At 40.1% G+C, this 21886-nt stretch overlaps 2 protein-coding genes across 11 annotated transcripts in view; both read right to left on the bottom strand.

Moving 5' to 3' along the window:
* Positions 1 to 31: 31 nt before the first annotated feature.
* LOC139750173 (fibrinogen C domain-containing protein 1-A-like) lies at positions 32 to 10732 on the bottom strand. Of its 2 annotated transcripts, XR_011713093.1 has the most exons (6): positions 9807 to 10732; positions 6595 to 6753; positions 5951 to 6059; positions 2504 to 2625; positions 1041 to 2295; positions 32 to 457 (listed from the first exon to the last, which is right to left on the bottom strand). XR_011713093.1 is itself a non-coding variant. In XM_071664546.1 (5 exons), the coding sequence occupies exons 1-5, from the start codon at positions 10615 to 10617 to the stop codon at positions 2099 to 2101; spliced, it is 1398 nt and encodes a 465-aa protein (XP_071520647.1). In that variant the 5' UTR covers positions 10618 to 10732; the 3' UTR covers positions 35 to 2098. The 2 variants fall into 2 exon arrangements, 1 of the variants encoding a protein (XP_071520647.1); XM_071664546.1 differs by having other exon boundaries at positions 35 to 2295.
* Positions 10733 to 17024: 6292 nt separating this feature from the next.
* The window catches only part of corn (microtubule-binding protein cornetto), a 313717-nt gene continuing 308855 nt past the window's right edge, over positions 17025 to 21886 (bottom strand). For all 9 annotated transcript variants that reach the window (XM_071664554.1, XM_071664548.1, XM_071664550.1 and 6 more), the window contains one exon: positions 17025 to 18956. In XM_071664554.1, the coding sequence (XP_071520655.1) occupies positions 18723 to 18956 (234 nt within the window). In that variant the 3' untranslated portion in view covers positions 17025 to 18722. The remainder of the gene's footprint in view (positions 18957 to 21886) is intronic.

Raw genomic sequence — 21886 nt, forward strand, 5'->3', positions numbered from 1 at the left:
AATTATATATATATATACATTATATATATATATATATATATATATATATATATATATATATATATATATATATAAAGGTGTACCATAACTGTCAACACCTCAGTATATTTTTTGAGGTCATTTCCAGTAAGAAATGTTCTACGAACACAAGTCCGATCGTCTATGGTTGCACACTTCACCTATGGGTATTTTGAGTGAAAAGAGTGATTTGCACATACAATATTTTACTGGATAAACGCTCACATTGTACAGGTCAGTGTATGATAAACGATCAAAGTGGCCGCCATTCTTTAGATACACATTCTAGCTCGTCGTTTAACTTTGAACCAAGTAGCCTTACCAACAACGTTTGGGGGTCAATAATGTATGCACTCTATAAACATCCATGATTCGACGAAACCGTATTCATTCTCCTCAGTTGGTTCTTAACTAGTACAGTCATCGCCTGTCAGTGGCCCTAGAAACGAAAAAAACAAAAAACAATTTAGTGGAGGCGCTATTATCTCTGCGGCCAGGTTTATGGCCATACGCCCACAGCCAATCCAACGATCTGGGTAACTATGATCGAGATACTCCGTCACCTGTCGATTGAAACGTGGATAATAGGAACATTAAGGAGAGGTGGTAGGTCATTCTGCAGAAAAACTGAACTGAATTTCCCCTGTAGCACGTCCTTCAAAGATAAACGGTCCAAAATCAGTTGGTTATCAATGATACCGTACCACACACATTTACGGGAAATCTACGTTGAAAGTCACTCTAAATTTACTCTCGTGTGGATTCGCATGTGGCCATGAAAGCGAATTCCGAGTATCATTAAGCCTACAGTGGGTAGTTTGAGCTCCGTCGGGGAATGAAATGTAACATCACAGCTAAAGGATTTGCATCATGCCAAAGGGAAAAAATCAACTGCGTAACACAGTCCCCGGGTTTAAGATGATAATGCGCTATACATGGTCTGGATATTGGGATTTATTACGTCTCTAACAGGCTCGCATTCAAGGAATAAAGGATTGAATAGAAATTCCGTGAGTACTCACAAGTGGAATACGTTGCACCAACTGAATAATGTCCTCCTTAGCAGCATTTTGGCTTCTGGAACGCTCAGCTGATGAAGAGACATTAGAAAACGAACCGCTTTCCCGCAAATGTCTGCGATCAGCAAAGCAACACTCGTCGACCTGGAATTCCTCTTTGGATGTCGTCGTTCTTATTCCTCAAGTTGGGCAATCTTATTTCTATAGAAGGCAAAACCCGCAAACGAAGTGCATGTTCCTCGTATGGAAACGTAAAAGGGCGTTGTTCGTGGCGATTTATTACGGTAAAGCGCAGCACAACAACGCTCCGATGAGACTGCTCAGTGCTGTGCTCACAAGTTCCTCCATGGCCACGCATGCGCAGGCACAACTTCAAATACCAATAGTTCCCTAAATGTTGACAATCATACCTATGTTTACAGAACGTTTTTGACTGGAAATGACCTTAAAAATACACTGCTGAAGTATTAATCACATTCAAGGGACACCCTTTAGATATCTATATCAAAATATACTATGTACTCAAATTACGCTTACAGTATATGTGATATATTCACCACTACCATCCAAAAGGTCTCTGGCCTCGATGGTCTACTACAAAAGGCTCTAGATGATGATGTGACACCTCAACGGGATGACAAATGACCACGAAAGCACATGTAACATGGGTAAAATTCACGATATCACGACCCTGAAAGACGTCACAGGCAAAAAACACATTACTTATATCACAAGGAAGTGGCACGTCAGGGGAAAAAACACGAGACAAGACATCTGAGGTTATCAGACAGATAACACAGGACATTAAGGGCACAAACACCTACGGGTCATATCGTTGTGCACAGGAGGCTAAGTAGAGAGACACCACACATAAGAGAGGTCAGAGAGAGAGAGAGAGAGAGAGAGAGAGAGAGAGAGAGAGAGAGAGAGAGAGAGAGAGAGAGAGAGAGAGAGAGTGTACACTGCCTTTTGGACTTCCCTTGTGGTTTCAACAAGTCATTTGCAAGGGTAGAAGCGAGTCACGAGGTCACATCATGCGATCACTGCATGTCATGAAGTCATCATTCTCGGCTGCGGCGAGTCATGAACAGCAAGGTGTGGAGCGAGTACCCCTGTCCGCGCCAGGGTTGCCACTCCACACCGCCAGTGCCCTGGTACTGGCCCGGAGGATGGTAGCGGCCCGTGGGTAGCGTCAGGTAGCAGTTGGGTGATGCTAGGAACCACCAGCCGACGCCCAGGTCATCCCCACACTCGCCATCTGCAGGAGAGGACGATGATGAATACCCTCTGTTTTTGGTGCGTCCAGCAGTGAAAAAGTAATGGGAAGTGCGAAATACATGCGGAAATATTATTGCCCATAAGAGAGAAGCACTATATCATATATATATCCAGATTTAGTCTTTCAGTCATTACCTTAAGTAAATGTATTAGGGCTGACGTTTTACATCACACTAAACGTGACCCACCTGAAGAAGTGTCAGGAAAGGAGAAGGGCATCCCTGAGTGTGGAGTGAGGGCGTCTCCAGCCGTGCTGGAGGGATCGTAGCCTCCCACTTCCAGGCGGTGATGTTCCTCTGCTCCAGCCACGCTGTTGAAAGTTTTTGTTAATAGCAAAATTTACTTTATCAACTAACTACGGTAAACTTCTGGAAAAATCGAGGTACTATAATATCTATCAATAATAACGGTTGAACATCTATCATGTAGCAGAAAACAGCCTAATTAAACGTCGACATGGAGTGGGCAACTGTTTTACTCTTGTTCTGAGCAAACTGTTAAGCTACTTGTTATTTTACAAATTAGGTGGCATCGGCTGAAGCTGAATTTCACCGATTACAGAAGAAACGGTTCTGCAGATATCGAGATTTACACAAATGCTAACTCGAGCGACGAGATCATTTCTGACTGCATGAAGTCCATCTCTGGAGAACCTATACCCGTCGCTATCTTCAGGTTGAGGCAATGTGTTGGGCTAAAACTGTCAAGCCAAATCAACCTTACCGAACCTAACCCAGCCAGGAGGCCTCGTCGTCGCCTGACCAAAGCCTATCTCAACGCAAGCGTTCCACATACGATCGTACCCCAGCAAAGATAACGGTTGACTCACAGCGGTTCCGACTAGTCGGCAAAATGACCACTACGAAAAACAAAAGGCTTTTACTGAGGATTTCTATTCTGCTCAAACTGTCGTGGTGCTCATACATGAGGAAAGTTCAAAAATACCTCAGACATTAAAACAAACTGCAACTGACGAACACTCATATATATATTATATAAATGCACATGTACGAGCACTGAAACACACACACACACAATGAAAGAAGCACTAAAAGCTAAAGAGACGGTTCAGAGATGGGCAAAACAGCCAGTGCCGGTATTTTTGAGGAAGCTGAACTACTGGGAAAACCTTGAGGCATAAATGTGCCCACTGTAGAAGAGAAGAATGAGGGGTGACCTGAACACAATCCTTAAAACCTTAAACTATCTTGGATGACGTAGAAAGATACAAGGTCTTCGAAAACGATGATAGAATTACCAAGTCATATACAATTAAGCAAGTAACTTGTTACAAAGAAAATAAAGAAGTACTTTTACTGTGTAAGAATAATGGATGAATGGAATAAACTTTCTTCCAAACAGGAAGTATGGAGTAGCTAGGCTTTTAGGCAGCCGAGCTGACAAACAGGGCTGTGAATTGCTCGCCTCGCTCACCAGACGCACAAAATACCTGACTTCTAAATCTTTGCCACCCCAAACATTGAATTTTTAATAATGTTTTTACTATTATCAATCATGAGCTGAAAATCCAATCAAAGGCATCTGATTACCTAATCAACGAACTGGCAATCAATCATTGGTCTGATCGTGTGAATGATGACAGACCTATAAAAACAATGAACCCATTTTATTTTTCTTCACCGGGCGGACGCGCACTCGCACACAGTTATCTGACAGGTTACCAAAGGAGCTTATCGACGGCTGTGCAGTGAGCCAACACCACGGTGGCTGTCAAGTTCCCCCTTTCCTGACCCAGGCTGCTGTCTTCTCTGCCACATATTCTCCATGGGCTGCCGGCATTGTTCACAAACACTCACTCCCACCATTTTGCACACAAAGCTCTCGGCAACATTTGAATTCGTTTTCTTCTTAAATGAATTTACCCGTGGTGGGCGCTACGTGCTAGCCCTGAATACAAAAAAAATCGGCACAGGTGAAGACTGTCCAACAGATGGGGAGCAATTAATCAACTACAATTCGGTGATTTTAAGCGATGAAATGACAGTGCAAATATATAGTTTCACCAGTTTCATTAGTATATTTATGATATGAATACCCGCCAAGAAACTATCTAGCGATTATATTTACTGCATAACAACACGATACACATTACAACCATACAAACATGGCACCGACGCAATGTTGCAAATCAACTCGAAAAATGTTTGCTTTCACTGGTTTTTAGTCGTGCTTAATTCAAATATCACTTTTCCACAAAACCTGGCACAAACGTTAAGTCATATTTAGATGAAAAAAAAAAAAAAAACGTCATTGGCACAGCAAAAATGTGGGGACCCCCGCTCATGCGTCATACATCAAAGCGAGCTACGTGGGTGGATGCTGTGCACAAGGGGGTGGGACAGGAAGTGTCTATCGCACTGGCCTTTCCGTCCGGCAGTTTTAGAAGTTACCAGTATTACCCTCACCCACAGTGACATCTCTTCTCCTACCCTTTCCCTCACGCTACATCTCTCCATTTGTCTCCCCTCAAATTCCATCTCTATATCTGCCGTAACATCTCCATCTATGCTGGTATATCTCTCCCATCGTTACATTCCCACCTCAACTGTTATATCTCTACCTCTGACGTTACATCCATATCAGATGTCACACCCTTACCTCTGATGTCACGTCATGACCTAACCCTAATACCCATCTCCGACCTCACATCTCTGCCTCTGACGTTACATTCCTACCTCTGACGACACGCCTACTTCTGACACTACATTTCTACCCATGTCATAACCTTACATCCCTCTCATTATAACCCTCCTCTGACATTGTATATCTACATCTGCCGTTAAATTCCTACACATCTCGTTCCATCTCTACCTCTGATGTTAAAATCCTTACCTGTTGTTATATCCCTCACTCTGTCTACATCTCTTGACACCCGTCGCCACATCCCTACCTATGCCTTTGGATCCCAACCTCTTCCGTTACAACCCTTCCTCTTCTGTTATATCATTACTCTGACCGTTAGATCCCTACCTCTAAATCTGGCGTTCTAAGCACTGATTTTACTTTCCTACCTCTATAGTAACATCCTTAGATCTGCCCTTTACATCCTTACCTCGAACAATACATACCTACCTCTGTCACACCTCTGTGTTGTTAAATCTCTACCTCTGTCGCTATATCCTTACCACTGGCGTTATATGCTTACCCCTGGCGTTACGTTCATACCTCCGACGATACATCCCTACCACTGACGTCACACATCTACCCCTGTTATTTAGATCCCTACCTTTGTCGTCATATCGCCTATGACGTCATATTACCAGCTCTGACGTCACACACCTACCTGCATATCATTATGACCGTCAGCAAACACCACGCAACACCACCAACAATCCCATCATACACTCTCATTACCACCGCCGTCGGGTCCTTCAAACAATACAAATGGTGGACATAGGATAAGCGGAGTTCTGAAAGTGTATCTGGAGATGGTGAGGCAACATGTGGTCCTCTACCAGTATACCAAGTGTATGTAGCTGGTGTAGTAGGTGTATAACAAGTGGTACCATGAAAGCGTACCTGAATTAAGCCTGTGTACTCAATGACAGGTGATATTCTGCTAATAAACTTTGGTGGTGTACTTGTGAGACAGCCACCGTATGGGGTCATAATACCTGAAGACGGTGTAGGTGGCGTGGGCAGGGTTGAGCATGTCGTCAAGGAGGTGGACGCGGAGTGTTGTGTTCTGGTTGCCTCTCGTCAGCGCCTCCAGATGGTCCAGTCCTACCATATCACAAGCGCATTTATCACTTAGACATACGAAAAATTTGATTTACTTTTTCCACAGATACTGTAAATTAACACCGAAAATTACTTTTTGATATCTCGACTTTACATTAATACATATGAATCATTTCTTCAAACGATTTACTTCTAATATCTAAATCACTTTTATGGTACTCCTTAATATTCAACAAAATTCTAAACTATTTTTCTATTACTCCTTGATTACTTACATAAAATCTGAACTACTTTTCTTAATGCTCCTTACTTTTACGCTACCAAATAAAGTCTGTGAAATTCAATGTCTATGTCTATCAATAGATGTTCATTAAGGCAGAACCCGTAACATATATCAAAACACAAAATATAAAAACTGGCCTGTGAAAGTATCCTTTACGATGACATTTCACCTGCTAACTGTTGCCTTTGATAAAGGTCAGCCACTAAATATATAGGTCAGGTCTACCGACCCAATGTCCGTGAAACCTTCCTACACAAAGATGAGTTTGTCTACTGATACAAAGTTGAGGCCCACCTATCCAGTGCTGGGTGGCAGGGTGGCCGAAGCCTCGGGTATAGTGGAGAGGAAGCCCGGTGAAATTGACTTGTGGATGGTCCGCTCGCCGCCCAACAACCACAGTCCAGCCACCGCCTGCGCTGGTCTGGTCACACCACACCTCTACACCAACCACACCTGCAGGGGTAAGATGAATCTTCAGCAACCTGATCCCACCTGCAGGGGTAAGATAGATCTTGGAGAACACCTGATCCAAAATGAAAGTGCACTAGAACACAATGAGAATCTCCGCTTGCGTAAGTGTTCCAAACGACGTTAGAACTATTTCGAAATATGAATGTACATTTAGTCGTTGATATGAAATTCTTCTAAACTGCGATAGGAAATCATTAAGTATTTGTGATATACAATTACGCTGTAACATCTTACTATTAACACATTCAGACAAGTGAAGTGAAAAGCAGCACTGATTGTGTCAATGCCACATATAACAGTTGCTTAACTAACACGGGGAAGACCAGACAAATACAAGGGAGTTACCAGTTACTATTACATTAGCAAATCTTTCCAATATTTTTTTTTTCCCCCGGTCGTCGATAGAAGGGAAGACATGCATTTTATTAAAAGTAACTCAGTCTGCATGTTTCATCACATATGTTTAAAATCTTAGAACCACAAAAATACTGACTCCATATAATAAGACCTTTAAGGATATCTGAAATAACAGTCTAGAATTAGTCGCGCTTACGAGAATTTGAAGACACCAAAAACTCTTCATTTACTGTGGTCCCGGGAATACGTCTCACGGACCCTGTTGTTGCTTATTGTAGGGGATACTAATCATTTACGAAAATCATAAGATTCAGATAAAAAATCCTAAGTAACATATCTCATAATGTATGATATCACTTACAGAACTCAACTGACACCAGTTACAATAAATTTCTAAAATACAATACACGATTCTATGGATAAATGAAAACAAAACAGATCGTCATTTGGTTGTCTTTTTTTCAGTCCGAAATAACTTTTTCTCTACCTATTTTAGTTAGTTAATGAACTTTTCGATTTTTCGCATGTGATTTAGATATTCCCAAGATGAACAGAAAAGTTAGCGCCAGAAATGACAATTAATAATCTTTCGACCTTCAGCATCGGATGCGGCAATTCGGGTAACTGTCGCTTTTACAAGCGAACTGCCGTTTCTGATGCTTTAAAATCTAAAGATTGCTCACTGTCGAAATAAAGTACTATAATTTCTGGGGCTAAATCTTAAATTCACGTGAGAAAAGACTACTTGTGAAAAATGAAAAGCTCAGCGATATTCCGATTTTGGTCTAGAAAGCATCGCTTCGAACTGAATAAAAGTTATAATGCCTAAATGGTTCTGGGTTAAATATCCAATCTCGCGCAATTCACTCACTTCCTTCAAATAATTTTGTTTTGGCCTGTAATGCAACTTTTCAGCCTTATAACCCCAGCAGTCATTAACCCGTTGGGTGATGCTCATATTTCAATTCCACCTAAGTAACTTAGCTGTCATATACGTATCCTTTAAGTGTCCTGACAATACCTCGAACAGTATCAGTAAGAACTAAAATCGATATCGATAGCAAAAAAATGCACACACACTGACAAACAAACATCAAACTATGTTAAAGGTTTACGTTAAAAAAAATCATGAATATTCATATTCCTACAACCTACTACTGGTTTACGAGTTAATCATCAGTCAACCAAATATGCGATATCCCTTTGTCTCAAGTATGAGTTCTAAGGCATGATCAATGCAAACTGCAGCACATAAACACATAAGAGTATGTAGTGTTACTCGAGGCGCCCTTTAAGCAGTGCCCCTCCAGGTTCTGTCCTGTTTCCTACATATTTTTTTTTTTACTTTTTGATCAACGATTTCTTTTCTTCCACATATAACCAAATGCACTCATACGCTGAACACTCAACTTTGTACTTCTCATATTTCAATTCTGCTCCTTCTCTCACTCGATCTGCACCTCGTCTCAACACAATCTCCCCAATGAACTTGGACAGGACTTTTCCGTGGGGTAGACGAATCTGGAAGTTTAATGCCTCCAAGACCCAGGTTGTGCCCATCTCTGTCGGAAATTCCTGAACTTCTCGCTCCTGGGACGGTTCTGTAAATTTATACTATTATCTTGGATACCACACTTAAACGGAAATAGCCAAGTCTGCCTCCAAGAAACAAAGAGGTCTGTTTACACGTCGAAGTTTCCTTTCTGCCGAACAATCGCTCCATTCATACAAGGGATTGATCCGTCCTTGTATGGAGTACTGCTCTCACATCTGGGGTGTTTCTACCCTTGCATCATCACTTTACAGAATCGAGTCGAAAGCGGTCGGACGTAACAACTCTTAACCTACGTCGCGATGTTGGTTCACTTTCCCTCTTTTGTAGGTATTACTTCGGTTTTTGCTCCCGAGGACTCCTGCTTGCTTGCCCCTATCATTAGCTAGACCACGCAATACTTGGCAACCGCCAGTATCACATGATTACAGTATAGTCGTTGGCAACTCAAGGGCGGGCCGTTTTGATAATTTTTTTTTTTTTTGACACCTCGAATCTTTGGAACTCTCTACTCTCCCATGTTTTTCGTAATAACTGTGACTTGGCACTTTTTAAAAGACAGGATTTTTGTTCCCTTCAAAATTCGTAAATACCTTTCCTTGTCGCTTTTTTTCCTTTCTTTAAATCTTTTTATTTCAATTAATGTCCTGCATATATGTGGATTTTTGTCTCTGACAGGAGTCTCAAACGTAAATAAAAAAGGTAAAAATGTGTATCCGGCAAGCTACACAATGATACTAAAAATGATGGTCCTCTGTCGCAGGGTAAAGAAAGGTAACACCATTAGACTTGCCCAAGATGGACCAATGAATTCGAGGAAACGATTATAAATACCATATTTCATATCTATCAAACTCTGTTTTGAAGTTCTCTGATGAATAGTTTGTTAAATATAAGACATAAGGTACTTAGCTTGAAAAATGTCTAAGATGTGAAGATATTAATATCCAATAAGGCACAGGACAAACGCAAAAAGTCTAGTCTATAAAAGGTTGAGGTAGAGGCCCGACCAGCAAACTTTCATCCATGCCTACACACGGATACAAATACAAGCACTTACTGAAACATTCAAGCACAATCACGAACTTGTATACAAGCTGTTAAAACAAACTTCAAGATGGCTTACCTGATGGATAGATTGTATACACACCATCCTGAGTTCGGCCAGCTGTCAACACGTCGAGGCAGTCTTTGGGTAGGCTGTTCCCCGCCGCCGCCCCGTGACTGTGATGGGTTTCGCGACGGGACGCTTTGCTACCCAACCCAGGAGTGTAGTCCCGCAGCACGAACTGGGAGCTCTCACCCTCCAGGCGATCATCCAAGTAATCATCCGAGTCCATAAATACGCTCATATCTACTGTAACTTGCAGTGGCAGCGCCAATGGGTCAGAGTCGCTGGTGGTCGCGAAGTGGTCATGGTAATACGGCTGAGGGTCTGCTGGCAGCCAGTCGAGGGCATGACGTCTGTTTCTCTCGCTTTCGACCACTTCATTGTTGTATAGTGTGGCTGTGAAGTACTCGTCAGGATAGAATAGGACACCTGAGTGCACTTCTTCTGGCCAGCCACCTAATGACATGAGTAATGCATTCAGTTCACCGTGGAGGTCTTGAATCTTAACTGTGGAATAAGTCATAACCTTGGTAAATTTCTGCAGCACCTCAGCCACTTGCTCTGCCAACTTCACCCTCAAAGCGTCAGATAATGAATCCTGAGACATTTCAACTTCTTGAACAAAGCTTAGAAACTCCGAATAAATATCTGACTCAAGAAACGAGAGCTCTTCTCTTAATTTTGCCTGGAAGTCATACGCCATCTTGTCCAACTCCTGCTTGAAAATCATTCGAGATTTCAATTCACTCATCGGAGACGTTCTGGCTCCATAGATGCTGTCGCCCATGAGAACCAGCAGACAAAATATTCCTAATATCGCCCGCATGATCCCTCGCCTTTTGGGGAAAAAAAACTGAAGTGTGACTGTCTTGATCCTACAACACAAAACCCGCAACAGGCGAGCAAAGCGACGCACTGACTGGTGCAGCTGTCCGGAGACAGTAAAGTACCGCCCACTGTGGCTGCCAATTGTGAGATTTCATTTTTTCTCTCCAATAGAATTCGATCCCTTTATGATTTCAGCTACTGTTTTCGTAGCGATAGACCTTCAGTAATTCAAATTTCTCCAACTGAATTAAATTACTTGGTACACAACCGGTGGTATGTGATTAATCGTGGCCAGTACACTGACGATATCTTTAAAATGAGAGGCTACAAAATAAATCAATATATTTCACGACTTTACATATACCCACTGGATTTGGATGCTAATTATAGTTGGTATTCATCACTTAAGCGATAACAACGTAATCACCTACAAACCTCGCGGCCTCTTTAGGTAAGAACTTTATAACATGTTATTAACGTGCACAAGGGCTGAGTCTTGTTTGCTATTCTCGTACCATTAATTGTTCTCAGCAAGGTACTGCAGAAATGGCCCGATGTTGCTCTGAAATTGAATGTATCTCAAGAGTTGTCAGAGGCAGACTTTTTTTTTGGGGGGGGGGGGGGGGGGGGGGGGAGAACAACAATCAGCATCCTGCGATCAGGGTAACTGAGGTCAGAAGGAAGCTGATTAAACAGATCGGTCTTATGTCAAGTACACGCTAATCTCTGACCAGTACCTGTTGGTCAGTGCTTCGGTAGGCATACACGAAATCTTATCCATAAATCCTCTATGTCCGGCTAGGTAGGAGGAGGACAGGTGTATATTCAAAGCTCCACCTGTTCACATCCCTGGACTTTGGAGATGAACTGCAGATACGTCGTCGGAGGGTTTTAAAGGGCATCTGTTAAGGAACGTTTACTACTGGGGCAAAATTTTAGAAGGGCTCTTTCATGTGCGAGGAGACAAATAATAACTATCATGTTAGAACACTTACATTGGATATTACAATTCACATTATTATACTAAGAAGGGCCTGAAAGGTTCTGGTTTCTTGGGGCAAAAATGGTATTTTGCTTTTGAGTGCTAAGGGAAAAGGAAAGGCCGTGGGAAAATTGCCCCACAAATATGTTGCAAGATGCTCTGCTGGTTTTGGGAGTGAATGTACACACACACACGTATATTATCATATATACACAATAAAACAACATACCATGTACAAAGGCTTTTTCTACCGCTGTTATGCTTTGAATGTAAAATATACATATATATATATATATATATATATATATTTTTTTTTTTTTTTTTTCCATACTATTCGCCATTTCCCGCATTAGCGAGGTAGCGTTAAGAACAGAGGACTGGGCCTTTGAGCGAATATCCATACCAGGCCCCCTTCTCTGTTCCTTCCTTTGGGAAAAAAAAAAAAAAAAAAATGAGGGGAGGATTTCCAGCCACCCGCTCCCTCCCCTTTTATATATATATATATATATATATATATATATATATATATATATATATATTTTTTTTTTTATACTTTGTCGCTGTCTCCCGCGTCTGCGAGGTAGCGCAAGGAAACAGACAAAAGAAATGGCCCAACCCCCCCCATACACATGTGTATACATACGTCCACACACGCAAATATACATACCTACACAGCTTTCCATGGTTTACCCCAGACGTTTCACATGCCTTGATTCAATCCACTGACAGCACGTCAACCCCGGTATACCACATCGCTCCAATTCACTCTATTCCTTGCCCTCCTTTCACCCTCCTGCATGTTCAGGCCCCGATCACACAAAATCTTTTTCACTCCATCTTTCCACCTCCAATTTGGTCTCCCTCTTCTCCTCGTTCCCTCCATCTCCGACACATATATCCTCTTGGTCAATCTTTCCTCACTCATTCTCTCCATGTGCCCAAACCACTTCAAAACACCCTCTTCTGCTCTCTCAACCACGCTCTTTTTATTTCCACACATCTCTCTTACCCTTACGTTACTCACTCGATCAAACCACCTCACACCACACATTGTCCTCAAACATCTCATTTCCAGCACATCCATCCTCCTGCGCACAACTCTATCCATAGCCCACGCCTCGCAACCATACAACATTGTTGGAACCACTATTCCTTCAAACATAGACATTTTTGCTTTCCGAGATAATGTTCTCGACTTCCACACATTCTTCAAGGCCCCCAGAATTTTCGCCCCCTCCCCCACCCTATGATCCACTTCCGCTTCCATGGTTCCATCCGCTGCCAGATCCACTCCCAGATATCTAAAACACTTCACTTCCTCCAGTTTTTCTCCATTCAAACTCACCTCCCAATTGACTTGACCCTCAACCCTACTGTACCTAATAACCCTGCTCTTATTCACATTTACTCTTAATATATATATATATATATATATATATATATATATATACATATATATATACTTTATATACTGATAAGCCATGGGGAAAGCGAAAATAATCAAACGAGGCTAACTGGCACTTTTAGCACATGGTTTCACGCTGATTCTGAAACTTTGTCAAACATATACATTCTCATTTCATCTTGGATGGTATATAAAATATGATTACATTTTTCCTGTGTGGCTCGACGTAATGTAAGCGGACTTTTGGGATGGAAACAGTTTTAACATGCAGAACTCCCAATTTTCACGTCATTAATTTCATGATAAATATCTTGAATTTAATAACGTGGAAAAAAAAAGAAACACTAAAGAACCCTTATTCATATTATGTCTGGAAGTTCGGCGGTTTGTCCAGTCCATCACTGGTGCATTTTGGAGAAAATCTGACTTAAAAACATTAATTTTCAGATACAATTGGTGATTCGTTCATCATCCCCCCTCCCCAACGAGTTTGGTAATCTAAGTAATACGCAGGGCCTTACCCTTGTGCTCAGCTCCGGAGTCGAGTACTGAGTGACGAAAATGGGGGTTTTCAGTTAGGGAACCCAGGCAGACAACTTGGCCCCACCTTGAAAGGAGCCCAATACTCTTGGGGTTTACTCTTTATTTTCTAAGAACTTAATAAAAATCAATATCCGATTCATAGGAACGGGCCCATAATCAAAGCAAAATTCATATCGTGCATTATGTACGGTTGGCGAAATGAGGACGGTTTTCATTATAAATATATATGAGGAATAAATAGGATATACAAAAAGAACTTAAACCAGGGCTGCGTTCTATGCAGCCAAAACAGGGACGTCAAAAATACAGGCTGTGGAAATCAGTCATTCGAGAAAATGTGGTATGACTAGATGGAATGAAAATAGTAATAAGTGGTGTATGAGAAGTTTGGTACAGTGGGGAATGCAAAGGGAATGAATTGTGGAGAGGTAGAGTGAGTGAAATGTAATATTTTGAGGTGATTTGGGCATGTGGAGAAAGGAAGATCACCTGTGACATGGGAAAATAAAGTGAGAGTGCATGGACTGATTGTGCGAGGAGGAAGGTAAGGAAAGGAATAAGTGGACATTTTTGCGGAGGTCACCCCCCTTGATGGGAGTTCCTGGAGGAAATGGGTATCAGAGATACAGATAGACAGATCAGAAAAGGGAGACTGGTAGGTGAGTATGGGTGAAAAAGGTGTAAATGAATTATGTACAACTGATTGGTGTACAAATGAAGGTCTTGGATATGAATGTGCTGAGGGGAAGATGGTGGGATTTCTTGTTCATTACGCAGTGAAGGCAAGGCAGAAGATTTGTAGATGCTTTAGGAAAAGAAGAAATATGAGCAGGAAGAGGGTTGCGAAAACTTGGAAAAGAGGGTTTTGAGAAGAGATATCAGGAAAGACTGAGAGTATGGCTGGCAAAAGTAAATGAACTGAGGAAAGTGGGTGAGGAATGGTATTTAGAGAAGCGAGCTAGCATGTGTGAGTGAAATGTGTGGCATGCAGAAGTTGGTGGGTGGAGGTGTAAAGATGAGAAAGGGTAGCAAGAGGTGAGATGAGGTGGTTAATTTGCTAGTGAAAGACAAAAAGAGAAGAGGTGTATGGGCATCATTTACAGGGGAAGGAGTGCAAATGACTAAGAAATAGGCAAGAAAATGCTGCTGGAGGTCAAAAGAGAAGAGCAGGGGCTGAAAAAGAGGGGAAATGAGAATTAAGATAAGCATGTACAGCAAACTTCAGGAAGAGTAGAAATGCATATTGGAAGAAGGTTTAATACTGAGATGAAAACAAGTGGGAACACTGGTGAAGGGAGCAAATAGGAAAATTGCAACAAGTAGTGATGAGGCATGGAGGAAATGGAGCAGGTATTTTAAAGGGTTGTTGAATGTGTTTAATTGACTGGGTGGCAGATGTGGTATGTCTTACATGTAATGTATAATGAGAAAGTGATGGCAAGTGGTTTGATGAAAAGAAAAGATATGACTGGAGTAGATGTGATTGCATTTGAATTCCTTAAGAAAGGAGGGTATCTATATTGTTGACAGGTTAATTCTTTTACATATTAGCTGAGATGGCCAGCATTTTCGTTGTATGTTTGGCTGATGATGGGATGCATGAGGATTGGTCTGAATACTTGCATAATGCCATTGCATAGAGACAAGGAAAATAAAGGTGAATCTTCAAATTACAGAAGTATAAGTTTGTTGAGTGTACATGAAGAGGCAGCTTCACACCATCGTTTATTGTGTCAATTTCTTGCATTAAATTTCTGATTTCCATTCATCAAGAGAATATGGCATGTGTATGAGGAAGAAAAGAGGAGAGTCAGGGGTTCAAGGTGAAGGTTGGTATGTGACAAGGCTTGTGATATCACCAATGATGTTTATGGATGGCATGGTGAGTAAGGTAAATGTGAGGGTTTTAGAGATAGGGGCAGGTCTTCAGTCTGCTGGGACAGAAGGAGGTGAGTCAATTACTGTTAGCTGATGAAATGGTGCTGGTGGCAGATTTGAGTGAGAAACTGTAGCATCTTCTCTCCAGGTTTAAGAGAGTGTGTGGAAGGAGGAAATTGAGAGTAAACGTGAATAAGAGAAAGGTTATCAAATCAAGTTTAGCAGTGGAGAGAGTCAGGTTAGTTGATTTGTGAGTTTGAATGGAGAAAACTTGGAAGAAGTGTTGCGTTCTATATAACTGAGTGTAGACACAGCAGCAACTAGAACCACGTGAGCTGAAGTTAGCCATAGGGTGGGTTGAGGGGCTAAGGTCCCAGGCAAACTGAGGAATTTATGGAGAAGTTACTCTCTGTGAAGGCAAAGATGGGTATATTTGATGTAATCCAACGGTGTTGTATGGATGCGAGGTGTAGTCATAACCCCTCCAAAACCACCTCATAACCAAACACTATCCCTAAAAGCAATAATTAGGATCTTTCAACTGCCTCACAGCTCAGCAATCTAGGCTTGTTAAACCCCCTAACAAACACTAACAAAACATATGCACACTGTAATGACCCATCAAGCGCTAAACAGACTCCAATCAATTAGATATAAACCCATCTGAAATTATACCCCTTGGCATGTATTATATTTTCTCTTTGAGGTGCTTTGGGCACATGGAAAAAATGCCAGGAGATTTTACAAGGAGCATGTATGATAGCATGATTAAATGGGCTGGTATGAGAGGAAGACCACATTTGACAAGAGAGCTAGAGAGACAGAAATGGTAGAATGGTGTATGTGAGGGAGGCATATGAGATCAGGGATAAGTGGAGACTTTTGCCATGGCCATACCCTTGATTGAAGTTCCCAGAGGCAACAGGTGTCAAAGATAAAGATAGATAAATAAAATTATGGACCCTATTCATCTCCTCATCATTACAAGCATCAATACATCACTTGACCCTTAACCTCCAAGATGCAATTTCTACATTGAACACTTTAGTCTTCCACTGCCTGCACTCATCCTACAAAAAGATACATCACTATACTTCTTGACCTGTGGTCCCACCCACTGAATGTGGCTAGCTATCTGAGCTACCTGGACACTGAAGAAGTTAACGTTAGTGGATGCGTAGAGAGAAAAGTAAGGCATGATAAGCTTTGATAAGTCTGGTATGCTGCTCTTAAATCATTATCATTGCTGTTACCAGTTTACACACGCAGTGAATATAGCACAGGTGGATTTTACACGGGGTACCTGCCTTTACAAGAGTAAACGGCTACCTGATATTGAGATATTGATATCATGCTTACAATGATGTCTATACAAATACCACGTAAATCATGTAGATGAAACCTTACCTTTGTTCACTTGTTCCAGACACTACCTTGTTTTAGTGGGAAAGATAGGTAAAAAAAAAAGTAATAACATCGGTGACAATCATAATCATAATAATAATAATAATAATAATAATAATAACAATAACAATAATAATAATATTGATGATGATGATGATGATAATATTCTTTGGGAAATATTGAAAATAATATACCTACTTAAATTTCTTTATTAAAAAGCTAAGTACAAAATATGAGGCTGGCAACTGTGCCAAACAAAACCAAAACGAGATCATTAAAACTAATCTACATTAGTTAAAAAAAAAGTCAATCATACTAATTTCTTGGCATTTATTTACAATAAGAAATCTCATAGATTCAATAAAAAGATCTAGAGTAAAATAACTCCTAATCAAGAAAAATAGAGAAAATATTTATAATAAAAAAAAATATGCACAAAGGGGTCAAAAGGCTTTGGGAGAATAAGTATTTCCTAATGTCCCACCAAACTTTATCCTGAAACAGTTGAAAACAATTGCTCAATTAAGGCAATATAATTTCTTGTTTCATCACAGACTAAGAGTAATATATTGAAGCAACTGTTACAACAAACTGCTTCAGCTCTGTTTAATAGAATATATACTAAAGGCTTTGGTTGATAGTTGTGCTGCTGTAACACATGATGTAAATATACGCCCAGGCTACCATACATAAATACTATAGAAGATCAAACTAATAAATATGGTGGTGCTTGGCTGAGAGTTCTAGGTAGAGGAGGGCATTTGACATCTTACCTGTGTTGTGTCATACTGCTTTCTGTCAAAGGTAGTTGCAAGATGTAGCCACAAGGGTACTGACAGCCTCTTGGGTATGCATTTTAGAATAAAAATTCATGTTCAAGGCTTACATATGCTGTCACTGGCTGGCTAAAGAAATATAAGATTTCAGGCATGATTATACAGTGAAATATGCAGCTCATTCTTATATAGTGTGCTCTGAAACTGCAATTCTGACTTCAAAATCTAAGTTCCATTCCAAGTGTCAAGCAGCATTGGCAGGTTACTTACTGTGGTTTGAACAAGCTGACTGTCAGCTTAACCACTGTTCTGGACTAGCTAATTCCTAGCCTCATGGCTTTTCACTCTCAAAATGAGTGAATGTATATATATATATATATATATATATATATATATATATATATATATATATATATATATATATATATCTTACTAAGTAGTGTTGTAATAAGTCAAAACTAAATGAGTATATAGCTTGATAACCTTACAGTAAAGGTCAAAACTGTGTATATAAATAAATACCTCACAGCTAACAATTATCAAGTACGATAATGTGAAACTTTGCCAAACTCTATTTTCACTTCAAAATAAACATTATTGGTACAGAAAGCTCAAATGTCCTGAGGAAAGCGAAATACTATAAGGCTAGGTAGTAATAACCATGTGATGCCTGAAACTGTAAACCTTGCTATAATCAGTTTCAACTTTATTATAACTGAAGTTAATGCTGCTAAAGACGAAAGTATGTGCACACATAAATTATGTTATGAAGTGAAGTGGTGACATTTTTGTAATAGTAATATATATACAGGTGTAAGGGAAAAAAGGTCATTCCAGCAAAGAAATCATCACAATCTTTATACATTCAGTGGTAGAGGAATGTATATATATTTATATATATAAAGTTACATCAGCACCCTAACTACATCTCTGAATGGATGCATACTGTCACGATACACAACAAAATAATTCGTCATTCACACTATGGAGGTGCATATCATTCTGAAAATCTTGATAAAGCTTTGCTGGCCACATTCACAGATGAAATGATATCAAAGCCCATTTTCATAATGGTGGCAAAATATATTAAGAATACTGTTTTATAAATAAGCACTTCAGATATGAGAGTCTCCTGATACAATCTTTTTGTTGTTTATCCCAGTATCTATAATTGACTGGGGATTAGCATTCAAGTCTTTATTGTTGACTGTGTTCCCAAAGCCATTTTGAGTATTAATGTTCCCATTCTTTTGCTGTTGCTGGTTGGACTTCTCAGTTGATGCAAGGGTGGTAAACAGCTGCTTGAGGGTTGAGGTACTGGAGACAATATCGGGGACGCTCTCCAAAGTCTGTCATTTGAAAAAAAAAAAAAATTACATCATAAATGAAACTAAGAACATGTCTTATATTGTCTGACAATTAAAAGATACGATACAGAACAAACGAGTAATATCACCCAGTTAGTACGACTCTAATAAAAGAATTATTATATCAAATTCACACCGAGAAATTCAACATGCACATAATGCACAAAAATTCTTTTGGAGGGTACAGTGCTAAAACTTTAATAAGATTTCTGTGGTTTGGGTAAGCAAAGTCTATCATGTTACTGATGAAAAGATAAAGGCAGAGAGGACTGTAAATCATTCTTTAGAATATACATGAATAAAACATCCTAAAGTTAGATAAATTCTTACTTGTGTATTTACATTATTCACATGCATGATACAAAAGCTACCATTCAGGTGTCACCTGCCTAAGGAAAGGAAACTACTATGGATGCAACCCTAACTTGCTTTAAATACATCATTAAAGGCAGCCCTCCACTATGTTTTCCTTTGTATAAACATCAGATATGGATCTTACAGTTAACCAGTGGAAACACTAAGAAATCACAATTTACAAAGTTCACGTTACTAAGAAAGTGTGACCTGAAAAACAAAATTCTCAAGACAGTTTTCAATACAAACACTTAAAGAAGAACAATAAAATGATCATTTACATTAACTTATCTGTCAATGGTGAATTTGGAATATATGTGATGTAGGCTCAAAAGCAGAAGGCATTTCATACAATCATTAGGCACTGCATGAAACATGAGGGTAAAAACTTTTGGGCAGAAAACCGAATAATATGAAGAATATTGTGGAATGAGGAAAATGGATAATAGAAAATTATGCCCTGCTTTACACTGTATGTGTCTTCCCAATGCAAGTCAATCATTAAACATTCATTCTTTTGAATTGGATAAAAATAATCATGAGAAGCAAGAAGCCCTTATGTACAAGCTTGCTTTGAGGGATAGTCCTTGAATAAAATAACTTTCATCATTCCATCAAGTTTTAAGGTGGCTTAAGAGCACTGATGGTGCAGAGGCAGCAACTGAACATGGCAAGTAATGTGAAAATGGTTTAGTGCATACAAGAAGAGGCATAAACAATCATCAAATGAAAAAACTGTAGTTACATAAAGACAGGAACACCTGAACTATCAGATATCTCCATGAGAAACATGTAGGGATGCTGAAGATTTTGTTTGGAATAGAGCAAGAGGTTTGGAAATGATAATGACCTTGACTGAAACGGTGGATTTTTCTAAATCTGTAATCTGAGTCCATTTGTAATGAAAATATGCTTGTTATGAAAGCTCCATGTTGTTAGGGATGAGGCTATGGATGCTATCTGGAGTGAAACAGAAAGAACTAAAGGAAAATAAGTAGATGAAAAGCATTTGCTCTTTGTCAATGATGGTATGATTAGATCATACAGACACAAGATTTAATGAAGGTAGATACACAAAGTATTCTTTCACCCCTATCCCCAGGGATAATATACATATATATACACACATACACATACACACACATACACACGCACATATACACACACACACACATACATATAAATACATATGAAAAATGTAAGGAACAATTTAGAAAATTGAAACTTCTAGCTTGAAATGAATGAAAAATGAATGTCACATAATGGTTCAACCTCTGGCTATGGAAAAAGGAAATGTATAATTTATTTACACAAACGTCAATAGCAGTTCTCATCAATTTAACCACTGTATCAATAAGCTTCAATGTCTAAGCTACATTCTTCTCCAATTTCACTATTTTCTTGTCAAAACACCATGTATGAAAACTATCACTCCAGTAACACAACTACAAACATTTACTTCCCCTTTAAAAAAAAGTTCTGGGGAAGTCTGTCTCGATACACTGCGGGAAACTCTACCACCTGGCGGGGTTTGTGTTGCAATGGTTCCCGATTCACAAACGTAGTAGCATCACTGGTGGGCCAAGGTAGTTCCGTTTGCGAAGAGGCGCTTTATATGATGTCTTGACACACGATGATCTCCAGGAGGGATGGGTGATCACGCTCATGGGTCGTACCACGTGTTTCTTTCGTCTGAGAGAGATGAGTGTGGTTCAGCAGGGCCGAGCCTTACAGCACGTGAGCAACAGGTGGAGGCTGGGGGGGAGCGTCCTCCCGCTACCTACCTTTGCTGGTGTCAAGGTGGCAACGGGAGTGATCTTGAGTGTGGCAGTTATGGTCCTCCAAGATCAAGTCTTTGATGGTTAGAAGCCACTGTGGACGATCAATCTGAGGTCCGCAGATGTGGTATCCTTGGGGCCCAATCTTTCACGGTGTGATGGTTGTGACCCACGAACAACCTGGTATGTGTAGTCGACGGAGTCCTCCAGTTTACGTACACCTGGCCTACCCCTCGAAACTACATCTACGCTACGCTACACTCATGTATATTTGTGTGTGTGGATGTATGTATATACATGTGTATGGGGGGGGGTCGGGCCATTTCTTTCGTCTGTTTCCTTGCGCTACCTCGCAAACGCGGGAGACAGCGACAAAGTATAATAAATAAAAATAAATAGATACACAAAGATAAATATGACTAGATGAATCATAATATTAGAAGTGACAAGAAAAGTATGATGCCCCTGGGGGAGGGGGAATGAGGAATTGAATGTGAAAAGTCCTGGGAACAAAAAAAAAAAGCTGGAAAGACGGTGAAATTCTTTGAACAGAAGTGAATAATTGTTTTTGAATTTCAGACAGTCAAGAATTTCCATTTCAGTATGTGATGAACCGATGATGAAAGCTATCATGATCTTAAAATTCCTTAAGTGGGAAATAATGCAAATCGAGAACTATTTTCTTTTAATATATTAAGCTGTGTTATGATATGTTGGCACATATTCACATACTACTAACCTCTCATACAGTGGTCACTATTACAAGAGCTCTATATGCTC

This window comes from Panulirus ornatus, chromosome 9, assembly GCF_036320965.1.
Source record: "Panulirus ornatus isolate Po-2019 chromosome 9, ASM3632096v1, whole genome shotgun sequence".
NCBI classification, from domain to species: Eukaryota; Metazoa; Arthropoda; class Malacostraca; order Decapoda; family Palinuridae; genus Panulirus; species Panulirus ornatus.